The following is a 14,876-nucleotide window of genomic DNA, read 5'->3' as shown; positions in this document are numbered from 1 at the left end:
GCATACATACATACAGAAACCACTGTTTACTGTAATATTTTGAAAGGAATATCTTCAGAAATCCATAAATTACACTCCATTTGTTTGATGTAATTTCTGACTGACATTGCATATTTTTATAATCTTCAGGATTTTTTTATATAACAAGTAGATACTAGTAATAAAAAGAACATTTTTCTACATGTTTTAAGGTATGTTTTTTATTTTCTGTTGCACCTATATTTAGGTTACTGCTAATCTTCTGAATACTATTTGTTCTTTTAGGAAAATGAGATCAGTGAGAGTATTCCTGAAGAAACACTGCAAGTTTCAGGAAAATCCATTTCAGAAGAAGACAGGGAAACATTAATTGTAAGCCAAAGAGTAGGAAGAAGTAAGAGACCTAAAAAAGATAGATTATCATGGCCAAAATTTCAGTCAATCAAAAATAAAAAGATATTGAGGCACAGAAGATCTCATAGTACATCAGATGCATATGAGCCTGCTTTGCAGGATATTTCCCCTACAAGCACTGACACAGAGTCTCAGTTTCCACAAGAGGTCCATACCAAAGAGAAAAAAGGAGGCCAAAGGAAGCTGAAGTTCCCTAGCATTGGATTCAGAATGCACAGGTCCAAACCAGAACCACAAGAGAAGCAAAAAAAAGAAATAAAAACGACACTGATCTCCGAAAGAGAAAAAATGCATAACTATGATATCAGCCTGGAAAATCCCGAAATTTTAACTGTTGAATATACCACATCTCCTGCTTATGAAATGAAGACAGGGGAGGGACATGAAACTTTAACAAAAGACTTAAAAGAAATTAAAAATGGCATTCCATCTCATGTAAAACAATGCCCTGAAGTTGAAATAAGCATTAAAAAAGACAAGGAAGCATCATCAAAATTTAATGTACCTGAAGTACCAGACATACCAACAGAGATACCAAAGCCTAGTTTAGAAACTGCTGATCTGAAAGTGAGCCCAACTAAAAAATCACCACAAGCCTCATCAAAATCCCGAAAAAAGAAACAGAAGGGAACAGCAGATAAAAAAGATGGAGAAAGTGGAATTAACATAGACTTGATGGGTCACAGTACTAAAGGAACTGTACAGGTAAAAGGCCTAGAAATTGGCACTGCTAAAGAATTACAGACATCTGAAACACTGGAAACAGGAGAAAAACAAGCAGAAGAAGACACACAAATACTAAAAATTCAGAAAATAAATTATGGAATTTCAGTGCTCAAAAGAAAAGAGACACAGACTGACATTACCAAACAGGGAAGTGATGTTCCACAGTCAGTACCAGAAAAAACAGCTGATATGACTTCAGAGGACAGCAGGAATTTCAATGTGAAAACTAGTTTGCCAGATGCACAAACAGAAGTATCTACTTGGAAAATACAAATGCCATCATTCAAAGTGGCCAAAGCACCTAAAACAGACATGAAAATAACAAGAGAAGAAAGCAAAGAGGACACAGAAGATAGGATAAAAAAGGAAAGCATGGAGGAAGATGCCATGCCCGCAAATGACAAATCCTTAAATATAGAAATTGAAATGAAGAGAGGAGAAAAAGATATAGAGGGGAAAGAAAGCAAATTCAGATTGCCGAAGTTAAAATTCCCTACATTTACCTGGTCAAATACCAAGGAAGAAACAGCCATACTTGAAGCACAGATAACTGACAGGGAAGCACAAGTGCAAATGCTGGAAAATGAAGGAGGACTTCGAGTAAGTGGATCACCAGAAAAAATTACGTTTCCAAGTATTCAAACACAAATAGGAATATCCATAGGAAACAAACATGAAAACAATATAGTAAAAAAACCTGAAAGCGACTTGCCAAGTCCGAAAAAACCAACCATAAAATCTTCGCAAATGGTAATAAAACCTGAAGATACAAAAGGAAAAATAGAGATTTCAAAACCAGATATTGAAAAAGATAACTGGGAATTAGATAAAAAATCAAAAGCTGAAATTTCAGAAATCACACCACCTAAAATCAAAGCTCCCAAGGTGGACGTCACTCTGCCCTCCGTCGATGTCACTCTTCCACAAGCCAGTGTCGACCTGCAGGCGCCCGAGGCCAGCCTTAGTCTTGAAGGAGAAGCCAAAGTGCCAGAGAAGGAGGTCACCAAGACCAAGGATGGCAAGTTCAAGATGCCCAAGTTCGGCATGCCTTCCTTTGGCTGGTCCAGCAGCAGAGAGGCCAAGGGCACCGTGGCCGCCGAGGTGGACGTCAGCCTCCCGGAGCCTCAGGTGACGGTGCCTTCCGGAACCGCCGAAGTGGAGGTGACCCTGCCCGCGGCCGATATCCAAGCGCCCGGTGTGGAGGTGACCGTGGAGACGGGCACGGTAGAAGCAGAGGGTGAGAAAGGCCGATTCAAGATGCCCGACGTCAAGATGCCCAGCGTCAAGCTGCCCAAAGTCAAAGCTCCCCAGGCACAGGTCAGCCTGCCCAAGGCCGAGGTCTCGCTGCCCAAAGGCCTGGAGGGCGAAGTCGCCCTGCAGGGCCCCGAGGCCGAAGCCAGCCTGGAGGTGGCCGCTGGCAAAGCGGAGGGCGGCGGCATGAAAATACACATGCCCAAAGTCAAGGTGCCCAGCGTGGTCTTCTCCAAGCCCACCATCAAGTCTCCCAAACTGGAGGCAGATGTCAGCCTCCCGCAGGCAGAGCTCAAGGCCACCGACATCACTGTCACGGCCCCCGATGTCAAGCTGCCCTCCGTTGAAGGCTCCCTCGAGCTCCAGGCGCCCGACGTAGATGTCAAAGCTCCCTCCGCCGAGGGCAAGCTGGAGCTGGAAGGCACGGGCCTGAAAGGCAAGCTCAAGATGCCCAAATTTGACAAGCCCAAATTCACAGTCTCCTCCCCCAAGGCCGAGGTGCCCACAGCCGAGGTCAGCCTGCCCAGCGCTGAGGTTGAGCTGCCGTCGGCCACCGTGACGGCCTCAACCGAGGGCACTGGCGTGAAGCTGGAGAAGCCCTCCCTCAAGATGCCCAAAGCTGACATCAAAGCTCCCAAGGTGGACGTCACTCTGCCCTCCGTCGATGTCACTCTTCCACAAGCCAGCGTCGACCTGCAGGCGCCCGAGGCCAGCCTTAGTCTTGAAGGAGAAGCCAAAGTGCCAGAGAAGGAGGTCACCAAGACCAAGGACGGCAAGTTCAAGATGCCCAAGTTCGGCATGCCTTCCTTTGGCTGGTCCAGCAGCAGAGAGGCCAAGGGCACCGTGGCCGCCGAGGTGGACGTCAGCCTCCCGGAGCCTCAGGTGACGGTGCCTTCCGGAACCGCCGAAGTGGAGGTGACCCTGCCCGCGGCCGATATCCAAGCGCCCGGTGTGGAGGTGACCGTGGAGACGGGCACGGTAGCAGCAGAGGGTGAGAAAGGCCGATTCAAGATGCCCGACGTCAAGATGCCCAGCGTCAAGCTGCCCAAAGTCAAAGCTCCCCAGGCACAGGTCAGCCTGCCCAAGGCCGAGGTCTCGCTGCCCAAAGGCCTGGAGGGCGAAGTCGCCCTGCAGGGCCCCGAGGCCGAAGCCAGCCTGGAGGTGGCCGCTGGCAAAGCGGAGGGCGGCGGCATGAAAATACACATGCCCAAAGTCAAGGTGCCCAGCGTGGTCTTCTCCAAGCCCACCATCAAGTCTCCCAAACTGGAGGCAGACGTCAGCCTCCCGCAGGCAGAGCTCAAGGCCACCGACATCACTGTCACGGCCCCCGATGTCAAGCTGCCCTCCGTTGAAGGCTCCCTCGAGCTCCAGGCGCCCGACGTAGATGTCAAAGCTCCCTCCGCCGAGGGCAAGCTGGAGCTGGAAGGCACGGGCCTGAAAGGCAAGCTCAAGATGCCCAAATTTGACAAGCCCAAATTCACAGTCTCCTCCCCCAAGGCCGAGGTGCCCACAGCCGAGGTCAGCCTGCCCAGCGCTGAGGTTGAGCTGCCGTCGGCCACCGTGACGGCCTCAACCGAGGGCACTGGCGTGAAGCTGGAGAAGCCCTCCCTCAAGATGCCCAAAGCTGACATCAAAGCTCCCAAGGTGGACGTCACTCTGCCCTCCGTCGATGTCACTCTTCCACAAGCCAGCGTCGACCTGCAGGCGCCCGAGGCCAGCCTTAGTCTTGAAGGAGAAGCCAAAGTGCCAGAGAAGGAGGTCACCAAGACCAAGGACGGCAAGTTCAAGATGCCCAAGTTCGGCATGCCTTCCTTTGGCTGGTCCAGCAGCAGAGAGGCCAAGGGCACCGTGGCCGCCGAGGTGGACGTCAGCCTCCCGGAGCCTCAGGTGACGGTGCCTTCCGGAACCGCCGAAGTGGAGGTGACCCTGCCCGCGGCCGATATCCAAGCGCCCGGTGTGGAGGTGACCGTGGAGACGGGCACGGTAGCAGCAGAGGGTGAGAAAGGCCGATTCAAGATGCCCGACGTCAAGATGCCCAGCGTCAAGCTGCCCAAAGTCAAAGCTCCCCAGGCACAGGTCAGCCTGCCCAAGGCCGAGGTCTCGCTGCCCAAAGGCCTGGAGGGCGAAGTCGCCCTGCAGGGCCCCGAGGCCGAAGCCAGCCTGGAGGTGGCCGCTGGCAAAGCGGAGGGCGGCGGCATGAAAATACACATGCCCAAAGTCAAGGTGCCCAGCGTGGTCTTCTCCAAGCCCACCATCAAGTCTCCCAAACTGGAGGCAGACGCCAGCCTCCCGCAGGCAGAGCTCAAGGCCACCGACATCACTGTCACGGCCCCCGATGTCAAGCTGCCCTCCGTTGAAGGCTCCCTCGAGCTCCAGGCGCCCGACGTAGATGTCAAAGCTCCCTCCGCCGAGGGCAAGCTGGAGCTGGAAGGCACGGGCCTGAAAGGCAAGCTCAAGATGCCCAAATTTGACAAGCCCAAATTCACAGTCTCCTCCCCCAAGGCCGAGGTGCCCACAGCCGAGGTCAGCCTGCCCAGCGCTGAGGTTGAGCTGCCGTCGGCCACCGTGACGGCCTCAACCGAGGGCACTGGCGTGAAGCTGGAGAAGCCCTCCCTCAAGATGCCCAAAGCTGACATCAAAGCTCCCAAGGTGGACGTCACTCTGCCCTCCGTCGATGTCACTCTTCCACAAGCCAGCGTCGACCTGCAGGCGCCCGAGGCCAGCCTTAGTCTTGAAGGAGAAGCCAAAGTGCCAGAGAAGGAGGTCACCAAGACCAAGGACGGCAAGTTCAAGATGCCCAAGTTCGGCATGCCTTCCTTTGGCTGGTCCAGCAGCAGAGAGGCCAAGGGCACCGTGGCCGCCGAGGTGGACGTCAGCCTCCCGGAGCCTCAGGTGACGGTGCCTTCCGGAACCGCCGAAGTGGAGGTGACCCTGCCCGCGGCCGATATCCAAGCGCCCGGTGTGGAGGTGACCATGGAGACGGGCACGGTAGCAGCAGAGGGTGAGAAAGGCCGATTCAAGATGCCCGACGTCAAGATGCCCAGCGTCAAGCTGCCCAAAGTCAAAGCTCCCCAGGCACAGGTCAGCCTGCCCAAGGCCGAGGTCTCGCTGCCCAAAGGCCTGGAGGGCGAAGTCGCCCTGCAGGGCCCCGAGGCCGAAGCCAGCCTGGAGGTGGCCGCTGGCAAAGCGGAGGGCGGCGGCATGAAAATGCACATGCCCAAAGTCAAGGTGCCCAGCGTGGTCTTCTCCAAGCCCACCATCAAGTCTCCCAAACTGGAGGCAGACGCCAGCCTCCCGCAGGCAGAGCTCAAGGCCACCGACATCACTGTCACGGCCCCCGATGTCAAGCTGCCCTCCGTTGAAGGCTCCCTCGAGCTCCAGGCGATCGACGTAGATGTCAAAGCTCCCTCCGCCGAGGGCAAGCTGGAGCTGGAAGGCACGGGCCTGAAAGGCAAGCTCAAGATGCCCAAATTTGACAAGCCCAAATTCACAGTCTCCTCCCCCAAGGCCGAGGTGCCCACAGCCGAGGTCAGCCTGCCCAGCGCTGAGGTTGAGCTGCCGTCGGCCACCGTGACGGCCTCAACCGAGGGCACTGGCGTGAAGCTGGAGAAGCCCTCCCTCAAGATGCCCAAAGCAGACATCAAAGCTCCCAAGGTGGACGTCACTCTGCCCTCCGTCGATGTCACTCTTCCACAAGCCAGCGTCGACCTGCAGGCGCCCGAGGCCAGCCTTAGTCTTGAAGGAGAAGCCAAAGTGCCAGAGAAGGAGGTCACCAAGACCAAGGACGGCAAGTTCAAGATGCCCAAGTTCGGCATGCCTTCCTTTGGCTGGTCCAGCAGCAGAGAGGCCAAGGGCACCGTGGCCGCCGAGGTGGACGTCAGCCTCCCGGAGCCTCAGGTGACGGTGCCTTCCGGAACCGCCGAAGTGGAGGTGACCCTGCCCGCGGCCGATATCCAAGCGCCCGGTGTGGAGGTGACCGTGGAGACGGGCACGGTAGCAGCAGAGGGTGAGAAAGGCCGATTCAAGATGCCCGACGTCAAGATGCCCAGCGTCAAGCTGCCCAAAGTCAAAGCTCCCCAGGCACAGGTCAGCCTGCCCAAGGCCGAGGTCTCGCTGCCCAAAGGCCTGGAGGGCGAAGTCGCCCTGCAGGGCCCCGAGGCCGAAGCCAGCCTGGAGGTGGCCGCTGGCAAAGCGGAGGGCGGCGGCATGAAAATACACATGCCCAAAGTCAAGGTGCCCAGCGTGGTCTTCTCCAAGCCCACCATCAAGTCTCCCAAACTGGAGGCAGACGCCAGCCTCCCGCAGGCAGAGCTCAAGGCCACCGACATCACTGTCACGGCCCCCGATGTCAAGCTGCCCTCCGTTGAAGGCTCCCTCGAGCTCCAGGCGATCGACGTAGATGTCAAAGCTCCCTCCGCCGAGGGCAAGCTGGAGCTGGAAGGCACGGGCCTGAAAGGCAAGCTCAAGATGCCCAAATTTGACAAGCCCAAATTCACAGTCTCCTCCCCCAAGGCCGAGGTGCCCACAGCCGAGGTCAGCCTGCCCAGCGCTGAGGTTGAGCTGCCATCGGCCACCGTGACGGCCTCAACCGAGGGCACTGGCGTGAAGCTGGAGAAGCCCTCCCTCAAGATGCCCAAAGCTGACATCAAAGCTCCCAAGGTGGACGTCACTCTGCCCTCCGTCGATGTCACTCTTCCACAAGCCAGCGTCGACCTGCAGGCGCCCGAGGCCAGCCTTAGTCTTGAAGGAGAAGCCAAAGTGCCAGAGAAGGAGGTCACCAAGACCAAGGACGGCAAGTTCAAGATGCCCAAGTTCGGCATGCCTTCCTTTGGCTGGTCCAGCAGCAGAGAGGCCAAGGGCACCGTGGCCGCCGAGGTGGACGTCAGCCTCCCGGAGCCTCAGGTAACGGTGCCTTCCGGAACCGCCGAAGTGGAGGTGACCCTGCCCGCGGCCGATATCCAAGCGCCCGGTGTGGAGGTGACCGTGGAGACGGGCACGGTAGCAGCAGAGGGTGAGAAAGGCCGATTCAAGATGCCCGACGTCAAGATGCCCAGCGTCAAGCTGCCCAAAGTCAAAGCTCCCCAGGCACAGGTCAGCCTGCCCAAGGCCGAGGTCTCACTGCCCAAAGGCCTGGAGGGCGAAGTCGCCCTGCAGGGCCCCGAGGCCGAAGCCAGCCTGGAGGTGGCCGCTGGCAAAGCGGAGGGCGGCGGCATGAAAATACACATGCCCAAAGTCAAGGTGCCCAGCGTGGTCTTCTCCAAGCCCACCATCAAGTCTCCCAAACTGGAGGCAGACGTCAGCCTCCCGCAGGCAGAGCTCAAGGCCACCGACATCACTGTCACGGCCCCCGATGTCAAGCTGCCCTCCGTTGAAGGCTCCCTCGAGCTCCAGGCGCCCGACGTAGATGTCAAAGCTCCCTCCGCCGAGGGCAAGCTGGAGCTGGAAGGCACGGGCCTGAAAGGCAAGCTCAAGATGCCCAAATTTGACAAGCCCAAATTCACAGTCTCCTCCCCCAAGGCCGAGGTGCCCACAGCCGAGGTCAGCCTGCCCAGCGCTGAGGTTGAGCTGCCGTCGGCCACCGTGACGGCCTCAACCGAGGGCACTGGCGTGAAGCTGGAGAAGCCCTCCCTCAAGATGCCCAAAGCTGACATCAAAGCTCCCAAGGTGGACGTCACTCTGCCCTCCGTCGATGTCACTCTTCCACAAGCCAGCGTCGACCTGCAGGCGCCCGAGGCCAGCCTTAGTCTTGAAGGAGAAGCCAAAGTGCCAGAGAAGGAGGTCACCAAGACCAAGGACGGCAAGTTCAAGATGCCCAAGTTCGGCATGCCTTCCTTTGGCTGGTCCAGCAGCAGAGAGGCCAAGGGCACCGTGGCCGCCGAGGTGGACGTCAGCCTCCCGGAGCCTCAGGTGACGGTGCCTTCTGGAACCGCCGAAGTGGAGGTGACCCTGCCCGCGGCCGATATCCAAGCGCCCAGTGTGGAGGTGACCATGGAGACGGGCACGGTAGCAGCAGAGGGTGAGAAAGGCCGATTCAAGATGCCCGACGTCAAGATGCCCAGCGTCAAGCTGCCCAAAGTCAAAGCTCCCCAGGCACAGGTCAGCCTGCCCAAGGCCGAGGTCTCGCTGCCCAAAGGCCTGGAGGGCGAAGTCGCCCTGCAGGGCCCCGAGGCCGAAGCCAGCCTGGAGGTGGCCGCTGGCAAAGCGGAGGGCGGCGGCATGAAAATGCACATGCCCAAAGTCAAGGTGCCCAGCGTGGTCTTCTCCAAGCCCACCATCAAGTCTCCCAAACTGGAGGCAGACGCCAGCCTCCCGCAGGCAGAGCTCAAGGCCACCGACATCACTGTCACGGCCCCCGATGTCAAGCTGCCCTCCGTTGAAGGCTCCCTCGAGCTCCAGGCGATCGACGTAGATGTCAAAGCTCCCTCCGCCGAGGGCAAGCTGGAGCTGGAAGGCACGGGCCTGAAAGGCAAGCTCAAGATGCCCAAATTTGACAAGCCCAAATTCACAGTCTCCTCCCCCAAGGCCGAGGTGCCCACAGCCGAGGTCAGCCTGCCCAGCGCTGAGGTTGAGCTGCCGTCGGCCACCGTGACGGCCTCAACCGAGGGCACTGGCGTGAAGCTGGAGAAGCCCTCCCTCAAGATGCCCAAAGCAGACATCAAAGCTCCCAAGGTGGACGTCACTCTGCCCTCCGTCGATGTCACTCTTCCACAAGCCAGCGTCGACCTGCAGGCGCCCGAGGCCAGCCTTAGTCTTGAAGGAGAAGCCAAAGTGCCAGAGAAGGAGGTCACCAAGACCAAGGACGGCAAGTTCAAGATGCCCAAGTTCGGCATGCCTTCCTTTGGCTGGTCCAGCAGCAGAGAGGCCAAGGGCACCGTGGCCGCCGAGGTGGACGTCAGCCTCCCGGAGCCTCAGGTGACGGTGCCTTCCGGAACCGCCGAAGTGGAGGTGACCCTGCCCGCGGCCGATATCCAAGCGCCCGGTGTGGAGGTGACCGTGGAGACGGGCACGGTAGCAGCAGAGGGTGAGAAAGGCCGATTCAAGATGCCCGACGTCAAGATGCCCAGCGTCAAGCTGCCCAAAGTCAAAGCTCCCCAGGCACAGGTCAGCCTGCCCAAGGCCGAGGTCTCGCTGCCCAAAGGCCTGGAGGGCGAAGTCGCCCTGCAGGGCCCCGAGGCCGAAGCCAGCCTGGAGGTGGCCGCTGGCAAAGCGGAGGGCGGCGGCATGAAAATACACATGCCCAAAGTCAAGGTGCCCAGCGTGGTCTTCTCCAAGCCCACCATCAAGTCTCCCAAACTGGAGGCAGACGCCAGCCTCCCGCAGGCAGAGCTCAAGGCCACCGACATCACTGTCACGGCCCCCGATGTCAAGCTGCCCTCCGTTGAAGGCTCCCTCGAGCTCCAGGCGATCGACGTAGATGTCAAAGCTCCCTCCGCCGAGGGCAAGCTGGAGCTGGAAGGCACGGGCCTGAAAGGCAAGCTCAAGATGCCCAAATTTGACAAGCCCAAATTCACAGTCTCCTCCCCCAAGGCCGAGGTGCCCACAGCCGAGGTCAGCCTGCCCAGCGCTGAGGTTGAGCTGCCATCGGCCACCGTGACGGCCTCAACCGAGGGCACTGGCGTGAAGCTGGAGAAGCCCTCCCTCAAGATGCCCAAAGCTGACATCAAAGCTCCCAAGGTGGACGTCACTCTGCCCTCCGTCGATGTCACTCTTCCACAAGCCAGCGTCGACCTGCAGGCGCCCGAGGCCAGCCTTAGTCTTGAAGGAGAAGCCAAAGTGCCAGAGAAGGAGGTCACCAAGACCAAGGACGGCAAGTTCAAGATGCCCAAGTTCGGCATGCCTTCCTTTGGCTGGTCCAGCAGCAGAGAGGCCAAGGGCACCGTGGCCGCCGAGGTGGACGTCAGCCTCCCGGAGCCTCAGGTGACGGTGCCTTCCGGAACCGCCGAAGTGGAGGTGACCCTGCCCGCGGCCGATATCCAAGCGCCCGGTGTGGAGGTGACCGTGGAGACGGGCACGGTAGCAGCAGAGGGTGAGAAAGGCCGATTCAAGATGCCCGACGTCAAGATGCCCAGCGTCAAGCTGCCCAAAGTCAAAGCTCCCCAGGCACAGGTCAGCCTGCCCAAGGCCGAGGTCTCGCTGCCCAAAGGCCTGGAGGGCGAAGTCGCCCTGCAGGGCCCCGAGGCCGAAGCCAGCCTGGAGGTGGCCGCTGGCAAAGCGGAGGGCGGCGGCATGAAAATACACATGCCCAAAGTCAAGGTGCCCAGCGTGGTCTTCTCCAAGCCCACCATCAAGTCTCCCAAACTGGAGGCAGACGTCAGCCTCCCGCAGGCAGAGCTCAAGGCCACTGACATCACTGTCACGGCCCCCGATGTCAAGCTGCCCTCCGTTGAAGGCTCCCTCGAGCTCCAGGCGCCCGACGTAGATGTCAAAGCTCCCTCCGCCGAGGGCAAGCTGGAGCTGGAAGGCACGGGCCTGAAAGGCAAGCTCAAGATGCCCAAATTTGACAAGCCCAAATTCACAGTCTCCTCCCCCAAGGCCGAGGTGCCCACAGCCGAGGTCAGCCTGCCCAGCGCTGAGGTTGAGCTGCCGTCGGCCACCGTGACGGCCTCAACCGAGGGCACTGGCGTGAAGCTGGAGAAGCCCTCCCTCAAGATGCCCAAAGCTGACATCAAAGCTCCCAAGGTGGACGTCACTCTGCCCTCCGTCGATGTCACTCTTCCACAAGCCAGCGTCGACCTGCAGGCGCCCGAGGCCAGCCTTAGTCTTGAAGGAGAAGCCAAAGTGCCAGAGAAGGAGGTCACCAAGACCAAGGACGGCAAGTTCAAGATGCCCAAGTTCGGCATGCCTTCCTTTGGCTGGTCCAGCAGCAGAGAGGCCAAGGGCACCGTGGCCGCCGAGGTGGACGTCAGCCTCCCGGAGCCTCAGGTGACGGTGCCTTCCGGAACCGCCGAAGTGGAGGTAACCCTGCCCGCGGCCGATATCCAAGCGCCCGGTGTGGAGGTGACCGTGGAGACGGGCACGGTAGCAGCAGAGGGTGAGAAAGGCCGATTCAAGATGCCCGACGTCAAGATGCCCAGCGTCAAGCTGCCCAAAGTCAAAGCTCCCCAGGCACAGGTCAGCCTGCCCAAGGCCGAGGTCTCGCTGCCCAAAGGCCTGGAGGGCGAAGTCGCCCTGCAGGGCCCCGAGGCCGAAGCCAGCCTGGAGGTGGCCGCTGGCAAAGCGGAGGGCGGCGGCATGAAAATACACATGCCCAAAGTCAAGGTGCCCAGCGTGGTCTTCTCCAAGCCCACCATCAAGTCTCCCAAACTGGAGGCAGACGTCAGCCTCCCGCAGGCAGAGCTCAAGGCCACCGACATCACTGTCACGGCCCCCGATGTCAAGCTGCCCTCCGTTGAAGGCTCCCTCGAGCTCCAGGCGCCCGACGTAGATGTCAAAGCTCCCTCCGCCGAGGGCAAGCTGGAGCTGGAAGGCACGGGCCTGAAAGGCAAGCTCAAGATGCCCAAATTTGACAAGCCCAAATTCACAGTCTCCTCCCCCAAGGCCGAGGTGCCCACAGCCGAGGTCAGCCTGCCCAGCGCTGAGGTTGAGCTGCCGTCGGCCACCGTGACGGCCTCAACCGAGGGCACTGGCGTGAAGCTGGAGAAGCCCTCCCTCAAGATGCCCAAAGCTGACATCAAAGCTCCCAAGGTGGACGTCACTCTGCCCTCCGTCGATGTCACTCTTCCACAAGCCAGCGTCGACCTGCAGGCGCCCGAGGCCAGCCTTAGTCTTGAAGGAGAAGCCAAAGTGCCAGAGAAGGAGGTCACCAAGACCAAGGACGGCAAGTTCAAGATGCCCAAGTTCGGCATGCCTTCCTTTGGCTGGTCCAGCAGCAGAGAGGCCAAGGGCACCGTGGCCGCCGAGGTGGACGTCAGCCTCCCGGAGCCTCAGGTGACGGTGCCTTCCGGAACCGCCGAAGTGGAGGTGACCCTGCCCGCGGCCGATATCCAAGCGCCCGGTGTGGAGGTGACCGTGGAGACGGGCACGGTAGCAGCAGAGGGTGAGAAAGGCCGATTCAAGATGCCCGACGTCAAGATGCCCAGCGTCAAGCTGCCCAAAGTCAAAGCTCCCCAGGCACAGGTCAGCCTGCCCAAGGCCGAGGTCTCGCTGCCCAAAGGCCTGGAGGGCGAAGTCGCCCTGCAGGGCCCCGAGGCCGAAGCCAGCCTGGAGGTGGCCGCTGGCAAAGCGGAGGGCGGCGGCATGAAAATACACATGCCCAAAGTCAAGGTGCCCAGCGTGGTCTTCTCCAAGCCCACCATCAAGTCTCCCAAACTGGAGGCAGACGCCAGCCTCCCGCAGGCAGAGCTCAAGGCCACCGACATCACTGTCACGGCCCCCGATGTCAAGCTGCCCTCCGTTGAAGGCTCCCTCGAGCTCCAGGCGATCGACGTAGATGTCAAAGCTCCCTCCGCCGAGGGCAAGCTGGAGCTGGAAGGCACGGGCCTGAAAGGCAAGCTCAAGATGCCCAAATTTGACAAGCCCAAATTCACAGTCTCCTCCCCCAAGGCCGAGGTGCCCACAGCCGAGGTCAGCCTGCCCAGCGCTGAGGTTGAGCTGCCGTCGGCCACCGTGACGGCCTCAACCGAGGGCACTGGCATGAAGCTGGAGAAGCCCTCCCTCAAGATGCCCAAAGCTGACATCAAAGCTCCCAAGGTGGACGTCACTCTGCCCTCCGTCGATGTCACTCTTCCACAAGCCAGCGTCGACCTGCAGGCGCCCGAGGCCAGCCTTAGTCTTGAAGGAGAAGCCAAAGTGCCAGAGAAGGAGGTCACCAAGACCAAGGACGGCAAGTTCAAGATGCCCAAGTTCGGCATGCCTTCCTTTGGCTGGTCCAGCAGCAGAGAGGCCAAGGGCACCGTGGCCGCCGAGGTGGACGTCAGCCTCCCGGAGCCTCAGGTGACGGTGCCTTCCGGAACCGCCGAAGTGGAGGTGACCCTGCCCGCGGCCGATATCCAAGCGCCCGGTGTGGAGGTGACCGTGGAGACGGGCACGGTAGCAGCAGAGGGTGAGAAAGGCCGATTCAAGATGCCCGACGTCAAGATGCCCAGCGTCAAGCTGCCCAAAGTCAAAGCTCCCCAGGCACAGGTCAGCCTGCCCAAGGCCGAGGTCTCGCTGCCCAAAGGCCTGGAGGGCGAAGTCGCCCTGCAGGGCCCCGAGGCCGAAGCCAGCCTGGAGGTGGCCGCTGGCAAAGCGGAGGGCGGCGGCATGAAAATACACATGCCCAAAGTCAAGGTGCCCAGCGTGGTCTTCTCCAAGCCCACCATCAAGTCTCCCAAACTGGAGGCAGACGTCAGCCTCCCGCAGGCAGAGCTCAAGGCCACCGACATCACTGTCACGGCCCCCGATGTCAAGCTGCCCTCCGTTGAAGGCTCCCTCGAGCTCCAGGCGCCCGACGTAGATGTCAAAGCTCCCTCCGCCGAGGGCAAGCTGGAGCTGGAAGGCACGGGCCTGAAAGGCAAGCTCAAGATGCCCAAATTTGACAAGCCCAAATTCACAGTCTCCTCCCCCAAGGCCGAGGTGCCCACAGCCGAGGTCAGCCTGCCCAGCGCTGAGGTTGAGCTGCCGTCGGCCACCGTGACGGCCTCAACCGAGGGCACTGGCGTGAAGCTGGAGAAGCCCTCCCTCAAGATGCCCAAAGCTGACATCAAAGCTCCCAAGGTGGATGTCACTCTGCCCTCCGTCGATGTCACTCTTCCACAAGCCAGCGTCGACCTGCAGGCGCCCAAGGCCAGCCTTAGTCTTGAAGGAGAAGCCAAAGTGCCAGAGAAGGAGGTCACCAAGACCAAGGACGGCAAGTTCAAGATGCCCAAGTTCGGCATGCCTTCCTTTGGCTGGTCCAGCAGCAGAGAGGCCAAGGGCACCGTGGCCGCCGAGGTGGACGTCAGCCTCCCGGAGCCTCAGGTGACGGTGCCTTCCGGAACCGCCGAAGTGGAGGTGACCCTGCCCGCGGCCGATATCCAAGCGCCCGGTGTGGAGGTGACCGTGGAGACGGGCACGGTAGCAGCAGAGGGTGAGAAAGGCCGATTCAAGATGCCCGACGTCAAGATGCCCAGCGTCAAGCTGCCCAAAGTCAAAGCTCCCCAGGCACAGGTCAGCCTGCCCAAGGCCGAGGTCTCGCTGCCCAAAGGCCTGGAGGGCGAAGTCGCCCTGCAGGGCCCCGAGGCCGAAGCCAGCCTGGAGGTGGCCGCTGGCAAAGCGGAGGGCGGCGGCATGAAAATACACATGCCCAAAGTCAAGGTGCCCAGCGTGGTCTTCTCCAAGCCCACCATCAAGTCTCCCAAACTGGAGGCAGACGCCAGCCTCCCGCAGGCAGAGCTCAAGGCCACCGACATCACTGTCACGGCCCCCGATGTCAAGCTGCCCTCCGTTGAAGGCTCCCTCGAGCTCCAGGCGATCGACGTAGATGTCAAAGCTCCCTCCGCCGAGGGCAAGCTGGAGCTGGAAGGCACGGGCCTGAAAGGCAAGCTCAA

At 59.5% G+C, this 14,876-nt stretch overlaps 1 protein-coding gene across 1 annotated transcript in view; it reads left to right on the top strand.

Moving 5' to 3' along the window:
• AHNAK2 (AHNAK nucleoprotein 2) overlaps positions 1 to 14,876 on the top strand; it is a 57,850-nt gene that overhangs the window by 29,020 nt on the left and 13,954 nt on the right. The window contains exons 8-9 of the mRNA XM_058806613.1: positions 265 to 7,977; positions 8,935 to 14,007. Of these exons, the coding sequence (XP_058662596.1) occupies positions 265 to 7,977; positions 8,935 to 14,007 (12,786 nt within the window). The remainder of the gene's footprint in view (positions 1 to 264; positions 7,978 to 8,934; positions 14,008 to 14,876) is intronic.

Source organism: Ammospiza caudacuta, chromosome 6 (assembly GCF_027887145.1).
Source record: "Ammospiza caudacuta isolate bAmmCau1 chromosome 6, bAmmCau1.pri, whole genome shotgun sequence".
Taxonomy (NCBI): Eukaryota; Metazoa; Chordata; class Aves; order Passeriformes; family Passerellidae; genus Ammospiza; species Ammospiza caudacuta.
The sequence above is the reverse complement of the archived record's forward strand: the minus strand, read 5'-3'. Positions and strand labels throughout refer to the sequence as shown.